Source organism: Ursus maritimus, unplaced genomic scaffold (assembly GCF_017311325.1).
Source record: "Ursus maritimus isolate PB19 unplaced genomic scaffold, ASM1731132v1 scaffold_27, whole genome shotgun sequence".
NCBI lineage: Eukaryota > Metazoa > Chordata > Mammalia > Carnivora > Ursidae > Ursus > Ursus maritimus.
The window spans coordinates 29,392,734-29,400,628 of record NW_024425230.1 but is presented as its reverse complement, the minus strand read 5'-3'; the positions used below and the strand labels follow the sequence as shown (position 1 = coordinate 29,400,628).

General features: G+C 62.2%; 1 protein-coding gene across 6 annotated transcripts; it reads right to left on the bottom strand.

Annotated features, from left to right (window-relative positions):
• Positions 1 to 524: 524 nt before the first annotated feature.
• On the bottom strand, positions 525 to 7,411 carry ULK3 (unc-51 like kinase 3). 6 transcript variants are annotated; one of them, XM_040642989.1, is made up of 16 exons: positions 7,275 to 7,411; positions 6,485 to 6,625; positions 6,276 to 6,396; positions 5,634 to 5,738; positions 4,754 to 4,897; positions 4,456 to 4,538; positions 3,818 to 3,973; positions 3,570 to 3,675; positions 3,329 to 3,369; positions 2,990 to 3,092; positions 2,797 to 2,861; positions 2,633 to 2,711; positions 2,517 to 2,557; positions 2,076 to 2,123; positions 1,820 to 1,886; positions 525 to 1,695 (listed from the first exon to the last, which is right to left on the bottom strand). In XM_040642989.1, exons 1-16 carry the CDS (start codon positions 7,374 to 7,376, stop codon positions 1,679 to 1,681), a joined length of 1,419 nt encoding a protein of 472 aa, XP_040498923.1. In that variant the 5' UTR covers positions 7,377 to 7,411; the 3' UTR covers positions 525 to 1,678. The 6 variants fall into 6 exon arrangements, 5 of the variants coding, with proteins under 5 accessions (XP_040498923.1, XP_040498921.1, XP_040498925.1 ...); XR_005838123.1 differs by lacking the exon at positions 2,517 to 2,557; XM_040642987.1 differs by lacking the exons at positions 2,076 to 2,123; positions 2,517 to 2,557 and having other exon boundaries at positions 1,820 to 1,993.
• Between the last annotated feature and the right edge of the window lie 484 nt (positions 7,412 to 7,895).

Genomic DNA, 7,895 nt, shown 5'->3' with positions numbered 1-7,895 from the left:
AAGGAACCGGCTAATCAATGGGTCCCAAGCTTCAGCGCCAAAGAGCAGAACCAACATCTTGGCCATGCCTTCTGGCCCCTGGACCACTGCTCGACAGTGCCCCCAATGGCCCCAACAAGGGCTGGGGGGGGGATTAGGTCCCTCCCAGTATGGAAGCCCTTTACTGGCTGCACCAGAAGCCCCCCAGCAGATGCGTTCCCCCTCCCTTAAGTCTCCAAAGATGCTCCTGTATGCCGTTCAGACCAAGACCTGGTAGGGGGAAAGCAGTCTGCTGGAAACTGTTTCAGCTTGGGGCCCTGGGGAGCTGGGTTTGAGCACTAGACACCCAAGAGGATGCCCTTCCCCGGGGTCCGGCTCACTGCTTGCTCACCAGTCCAGGGGAAGAGGCTATGGGAAGGCCAGGGGATCCTGTGTGGGGCCTTCCCCACTCTCTCAGGCTTCCCAGCTTTTCCTGGGGCCCCTCCAGCCCCAGCCTGTGAACAGGGGATACCCTATTTTTCCCAGGGCAAGAAGAGAAGCACAAGTTCAGAAAATAATTTAATAGAGAAACAATGAATTACATTCTTTACACCTAGCCTCCTGCAAGGAACACACCTCTTGTCCCAAGGAGGCACTAAAGGGCACAAAGGTCAGAGATCACCAGCACCCTTGCGGACTTTTTAAAAAGAGCCCCCAAATAAATCCACTGTGTGTACATTCTTCTCCAGATTAAAGTCACTTTGTCCTCTTAAAAACCCATGTGGGGAGCTGAGGAGGTATTAGCAGCCCCATGGAGAGCTGGGGAGATCAGGCCCAGAAAGGGGAAGGGACTTGCCCAGGGTCGCACACTGGGGTGGCAGCAACGCCAGACCCAGAGCCCGGTCTCCTGATTGCCGGCTCCTCTGCAGCCTGCTGGGTCAGGCAGCCCCAACCTCCCCCCTCCAGGCCAGGACCAGCTCCGGGGCCAGTGGGGGCGATAGACGAAAGCTGAAGACCACTCCCCTTGTGCCCCCTGGGCCAGAGCAGGAACAAGGCATGGCTTTCTCAAATTTGCCCCACCCCTGAAGAGTACATGATTTTCATGTCTGAAGGATTATCTTAGAATTTTGAGAGGGTGGGCGAGGGCCAGCTCTAGGAAAACTGGGGAGCTCTGTGAGGCTGAGTGCACACCGTGCGGTGGGTGGTCCCTGAGGGGTCTTGGACTGCCCCGCTCCAGTGCAAGGAGGGAGGCGAGTCGCAATAAGGGTTCCCAGGAAGGACCAGGGGGGCGGGGGTGCACAGGGCACAGCTGCCTACTGACAGGGCAAGGGGCAAGAGCAGAAGTGCCCTGCAGGGGGCCACCTGCCCTGTTCTCAGAGCAAAACCAGAGGCCTCATGCCCCCGAAATTGACAGGCTCAGAATCAAGCTACCACCACATAACCGAAGTCACACGAATGAAACTCTTCTCCCAGAGTCCTGCTCCCCTTCTCCCAGGGGCCAAGGCTGGTGCTCCCAACACGGACAAGGCCCATTGTACCGTCTGAGAAGTGCAGAGGATCCTGCAGGGGGCTGGGGATCCTGGGACGTGGGGGGTCTCAGTGGCTCATCCAGGAAGCCTGCTCTGTAGTGTTGCAGAGGCCATAGGACTCGGGCGTCAGTCTAGGGGAGTGTGTCCCCACTTAGGGGTGGCTGTGCGTCTGTCCAGTCATCCTTCCAGGGTCACTGCAGGGTGCATGCTGTGGAGAGGCAGGGGGGAAAGTCCGTCTTAAGTCTCTGGCATGGAGGCAGAATCCAGGGTTGCCCCCAGCCCTTCCCCCTCCTTGGTAGAGGGTCCGGGTCCGACCCCAGGGCAGGACTCACAGCTACGAACAGACTCTGATAGTCCCTCTTTGTCCAGGGTCTCAGCGGCCCAGCGAGACTCCCTCATCTGTGGAGCGTAAAGGCAGTGCAGGGGTGAGAGACAGCCGGAGGCGGGCACGGGGCCGCTGAGCGACTGAGCACGAATGCCAAGGACAGAGACAGCGATGGGGAGACCTTTAGAGGAAGACGGAAGGGGGAGACATGCAAGGGGGCGCAGGGCAGAGAGGGGCAGAACACACCCAGCCCACGTGCCCACCTTGACCTGCTCCTTCAGGTACTCAGCTCGAGCCATGAGGTTCTGAACCTACCGAGGGAAGACATGCCCATGGGGGTGTAGGCCGGAGGGGCCTTCAAATTGCTTTCCTTCTCACTCCTGATGCTCTCCAGAACCCTCTACCCACCCAAACAACGGCCCCTCTGAGCTCATCATCTGCTCGCTTCTCCAAGAGGCCTTTCCAACCGAAGCAGCACAGCCCACTTTCCGCTGCTGGGTCCCCAGACCCTGTCTGTCCCCACGCCCTGACCCCCGGCACCCACGCCCCTGATGGAGCGCACGGGGCCCCTGACTTCCCCAGTCTGTGAGGTCTGACTCCCGGACCTGGAACACCCTGAGGGAAGCTGAGGAGGTCCCCCAACATGGGAGCAGGGGGAGGAGGGGAAGAGGAAGCCTCCCAACCCTCCCAACCGCAGCGGGCACCTCGGTGTGAAGCAACTCCCGCCTCCGGCCTGGGGGCTCCGCTACAAAGAAAGGGAGGGTGCGGTGAGGGCTGGGCAGCCCGGGGCTTGGGGGAGTGTGGGGATGGGGGGCCTCACCTGCCAGTAGCACCAGCAACTCCCCCAGGCCGTGCTGGTACAGGTCCAGGGCAGCCTGCTCCCCGCCGGCTTCCTCCTCCTATGGCCACAGGCACACTGGGTCACTTAGGGTCACGCTCTGCACTCTTCCTGCCCCGCGCAGGCCCCTCGTGCTGGGTACAAACCTTGGCTGTGGCGGCTGAAGCCACTTCCAGGGCAGCAAGGAGGCGAGGTTTGTCCCGGGCCATCTCTGGGATGAGGGCAAAGGCTCAGGATGAGGGGAGCAGCCTGTTTTTCATCTCAGGGAACCTCCCCCAGGCTGCCGCCCCTCAGGCTGGAGGGAAGCTGCTGGGAGCTGAGGCCAGGAACCAGGCCTACCTCTGAGCAGATCTCGGGCAGAGGTCCCCTGCCTCAGCAGGGCCCGATTGGAGGAGGAGACGATGGCTTTGAGCTCCTCAGCCCGGGACACGTACTGCCCCACCTGCAGGAGGTGAGGGGCTGAGAAGGGGCTGTCCCACCCCACCGCCCTCACCAGCACCCACCTCCAAGTTCTCCTCTGGTTCCTCAGCGACTACCCCACGCTGTAATGCCAGGGAGCAACTGAGGCGGGCCTGACCCTCCCCGGGAGAGACGTTCTGGTTCTCAGGTCTAAGAAAGCCGGTCTGCAGAGACCCCAGGATCGCTCACCCCTTTCCTTCAGGAGACTCCCTCACCCACCTTTGCTTTAATTGCCTCCTTCCGCTGGGCATCCATCTCATCTGTAGAAAGCGGGGGTTTACATGAGGCGTCTGCCCTGCCCCCACACCAAATCCTCTGGAATCCTCAAAAGGACCAAGCGCCAGATTTACCCTCTGCTTTGTCTCCCACAAAATTCTGGGCGGGGAGCTGCTTCTGGAATCCATCCACTGCAGCCGTGGCTGCCCCACCCCTGCTGCACCCAGGGGCTCTGGGCACTCACAGTGCAGGGCGGGCACGAAGAAGTCCAGCGCCTGGCAGTACAGAGATAAAGCAGCCGCGGCGTCCCCGTCCTGGTCCTTCTTCACGGCCTGCACCACCAGGGCGGTCTGGGGGACAGGCGGTCGGGGGTCAGGCCCACCCCCCATGCTCACCACGAACAGAGACAAGCAGGTACCCGGTGCACCACCGAATGGGGTCGATGAGCCCCCAACCTGCCCTCCTCCCACGCCCTCCTGCTGGCCCACTTACTGCTCGGGCCAGGCTCTCCCCACTGGGCATGTGCTCTAGGTCCACCCAGGGGTGGGCGAAGAAGTCCTGGAAGGAGATGCGACGGTTGGGGTCCCGCTCTAGGAGCCGCTGCAGCAGGTCCCGGCAGTCTCGGGAGAGTGGGGGCCGCAAGGGGAGCTGCGGGAGACAGATCACACAGGGCCCAGCACCTCAGCCCCCCGCCCAGGGGCCGGTTGGGACCACCTGGTGCGGGGACGGCCCAGAGATACGGGTGTGCAGGTGGAGAATCGGAGGCCCGGGAAGAGCAGCGACGGGCCGAGGCGCTGGAGCCAGTGCAGGGCCACGCCCTCACCGGAAGCCTTGCTGGGGCGGCTTCTCCCCTCTCGGGATCACTCCTGGGAAGCCTGGGCCTGGCCTGCTTGCTTTGCTCCCACAGGGGGCCCGCACACAACTGCTGGGGCAGGCCCTTTGCTCCCTGCCGTGAGTGAGCTGATCCGGGTTCCCGGAACCTTAGCACCTCACCCTGCCCTCTAGAGCATGCCCAGCACCACAGAGCTGGCCTGGAGCCATAGCCTGGGCTGTGCAGGTGGCAGAGAAGGCTCTGAACTCAGGGCCCTGACCCCTCTTCCAACAGGTTGCCGGGACCCTTCAAGACCCACCTCAATAACCCGGTTGCTCCGGATCTTCTCTTCCAGCTCCGTGAACGACCTGGAGGCAAAGGGGGGCTGCCCGAAGAGGGCTTCTGTGGAAGGGAGGCAGAGGGCAGGCTGGGAGGGGATAGGGTCAAGCCCGGCCTGGCCCACTCCTTGGGGTCGGCAGGGGGACACCCCTCAGGGCAGGGTCCCCAGGGCCCACAGAATTACATTCGTTAGAACTCTTCAGGAGTGGCCCAGAAAGGCCTTGCCTGAGGACACACAGTAGAGGTTCCGGGGTTGGGGCCAGGGACAGAGCTCTCACCGTACAGAATGACCCCTACGGACCAGAGGTCCACACGAGCGTCATACTGCCGCTGACACACCATCTCGGGGGCCATGTAGAGTGGGGAGCCACGGAGCACATGCTTCTCGTCCCAGGGAGACATGTGCTGTGCGAAGCCGAAGTCTGCGGGCAAGAGGCCAGGCAGCAGGGCCCCGATTCAGCTGCTGTGGCTCCTGCCCTCTAAAGCTTCACCCTGTGCTCCAGTGCAGGGCTCGTCCCCACCCACCAGGCTCATCAGGATCAATCCTACTCTGCAGCCTCTGCTCACACTCTTTCTCTCCAAATTAGCCTATAACACCCTCCTACATCTTCCTCTGGGAGCCAGAATAAATCCCACGCACCCTGCACAGCCCCCTCAGGCATCTCTTTCCAGGAAGCCCACCGTGATTGCACCAGCTATGAGGATAAGGGCCCACCAGCGGTTAGGAGCCGAGGTTTTACCTTGCTTTCTGGCCTCCCAGCCTCAAGACCATTCTTGGCCACAGCCACCTCCTCCTCCACCTCCCACCCTCCAACACTGCCACAGACGGAGTCACAGGTTGAGCCCCAGTCCTGGGGACGGACCAATTCCCAACCCTGCTCACACACTGAGCCCTTCCCATCGTCACACATGGGGTCCTGACCCTGACCCTAGACTGAGCCCTGACCCCATCCAGTCCACTGCTGGAGTTGAGGGTGGGGAGGCCGAGAAATGTTCTGCCTTTGGTGGTAGGGCCCGTCCCTGCACCTGCCAGCCCGTCACTGTTTGATGACTCAACAGAGGGTGCCATGAGAACCAGGGCTGCTGAGCGAGCTGGGCAGCAGGAGGCCTCTGCACGCCCACCCTCCAAACCTCATCCCTGCTGGTCCAGACTCACACCTGCCAGTTTAAGGTGGGGCTTCTCCAAGGAGCTCAGCAGAATGTTCTGTGGCTTCAGATCCAGGTGAGAGATATTCCGTTCATGCAGAAACTGCAGAGCACTAGCTGGGGAATAAGACCCATGTGGAGAAACAGGTCAGAGGAGCCCATCCCTCACCGGCCTCTCACCTCCCCCAGCCTTCCATCTGCCCCTTCAAGCCTGCCCAGCCTGACTTCTGCGCTGGCTGCTCTACTGAATGTTTTAATACTTAAATATCAGGTTCCTGCCACTTCTAAGAATTTGCCCCCTAACCCCTTGGACCGTTTCACAAGTCCCCTCCCCCTCCTAGAAGCCTCCCCAGCCCCCCAGCCCTTACGGTCTTGTTCTTTTCCTTGGCAAAATCCTACCCCTGGGCCCTGGAACATTCTAGAAGTTCCTTATATTATGTTCCATGTGGAAACCTGGACTCCCCACAAATGGGGGCTCCTCTCTGTCTGTCACGGCATCCTTAAGCCAGGGATAGGCACATGGGAAAGATGGGGCCCTAACAATCCAAACTGAGACAGAGACAACTGCTAAGAAAGGCTCTAAGCCTGGGGTGGGGGGTCGAGGGGGGCAGAGATCACCGGAAGGGGTGTCAGGCGAGGGTCAGAGGCTTTTACCCAACTGCTGCATGAAGACACGGGCCACCCTCTCAGGCAGAATCCTGCGGGTATGGATGAAACGAGACAGGTCACCCCCTGCGCAGAACTCCATGATGAGGTAGATGTTGTCGCTGTCCCACTGTGGTTACAGAGGCAGACAGGCAGCTTGAAGAGAATGTCCCTTCTCCAGCTCCCTTTGGAGGTGGCCCCCCACCCCAGGCCCGCACCTGGAAGTCTTTCAGCTGTACAATGTGGGGGTGTCGAATGCCCTTGAGGATCTCAATCTCTGTCAGGAGGTTCTCCACAGATGCCTTGTTCAGACTCTTCTTGGCCACGCACTTTATGGCTACCACCTCACGAGTGTCCTTCTGTGGGGACAGGAGATTTGAGCGTTCTGCCTTGAGGGGGCCAGAGCCCATGCCTGGCCCCTCTTCCCCCATCATTGGGCCTCCCCACTCACACCAGCCTGCAGGCTTCCCAGCTTCCCCTTCTCAGGCCAGGGAGGCACCGGTGTTCTGGAATCCCCGCCTCCCCACCCAGTCTGGTGTTCTCCTCCGTAATCTATTTCATTGTGTTCCCGAGTGCCCCCACTAAGGCATGTCATTCGGGGTTCTAGAGCGGCGCACGCCGATTCCTAACCGGGTCCAGCCTTCCAGAACCCTGTCCCAGACTCCTCCCAGCCCATCAAGGATCCTCCCCGTTCTGCGCCTATCCCACAGCCAGTGACACCGCGCTCCACAGAGGCCTCCATCTGCCTCTCCAGACAAAACAGGGCTGTGTGGGCGTGCGTTTGTTTTTAAGACCTAAGGGTGGCAGTCAGCTCCCGGCTCCTACGCCGAAGGGCGGCCGGCCGCGGGCCCCTCACTGCTCGCACGCCGCGTCTCGCCTCTCTCTCGCTGGACGCCCACCCGGGCTCGCTCGGGGTCTGGCGGGCACAGGGGCCGGGTCCTCATTGGTTCCCCAGCCCCGTCCCTGCCCGGCGCCGGGGTCCCCGGGGGCGCCCCGCCCCGCACCCACCTTGGCATAAGCCTTGTACACCGTGGCGTACGTGCCGCTGCCCAGGCGCTCCGTGAGGATGAAGCCGTCCAGCCGCGGGGGGCCCCAGCCGGGCCCCGCCATCCCGGCCGCCCCGCGCCCGCCGCTTCCTGCTTCCCGGAGTCGCGTTCCGGCGCGCAGCCCAGCGGTCAGGGCGCGTGGCCGCGGGGCGGACTCCACGCTGCCCCCAGCGCCGCCCGCCGGGACTGCAGCGCGGTGGGCGGGCCGCCCTCCCACCCCGCCCCCACGGCCCCGCCTCCCCCAGGTGCTCCAGATGCTGCTCCCGGGCGCCGGCTCACGGGAGATCACGTGGTGGGAGCACAGCGGACCCCGCGGCAGACGAGGTCGCCGAGGGTGGGGGGGGAAATCCCATCCGGGCTTTACGGCTCACGTGAAGGACAAGAGCTGAGGTCCCGGGCTGAGCCGGTGTGCCACGTGGCAGGTAAGAGTTAAAGAAGCTCCCCAGCGTGCCCCGCCCGCTCAGAACCAGCCGCTCTAAAGTAGAGATACTGAGACAAGAAGGTGCTTTTGGCCAAATAGTCTCAGGAAGGGGCTCGGCCCCTCCCACACCAGCCAGAGCAGGGCGGCCAGATGCAGAATCTG

Coding starts and splice junctions, on each gene's coding strand:
- ULK3 (XM_040642987.1), bottom strand. CDS start 7,376: ATGGCGGGGCCCGGCTGGGGCCCCCCGCGGCTGGACGGCTTCATCCTC. Junction 5,739..6,275: donor TGTCTTCATGCAGCAGTTGG/GTAAAAGCCTCT, acceptor CTTATTCCCCAG/CTAGTGCTCTGCAGTTTCTG. Junction 3,676..3,817: donor GGGAGAGCCTGGCCCGAGCA/GTAAGTGGGCCA, acceptor CCTGTCCCCCAG/ACCGCCCTGGTGGTGCAGGC.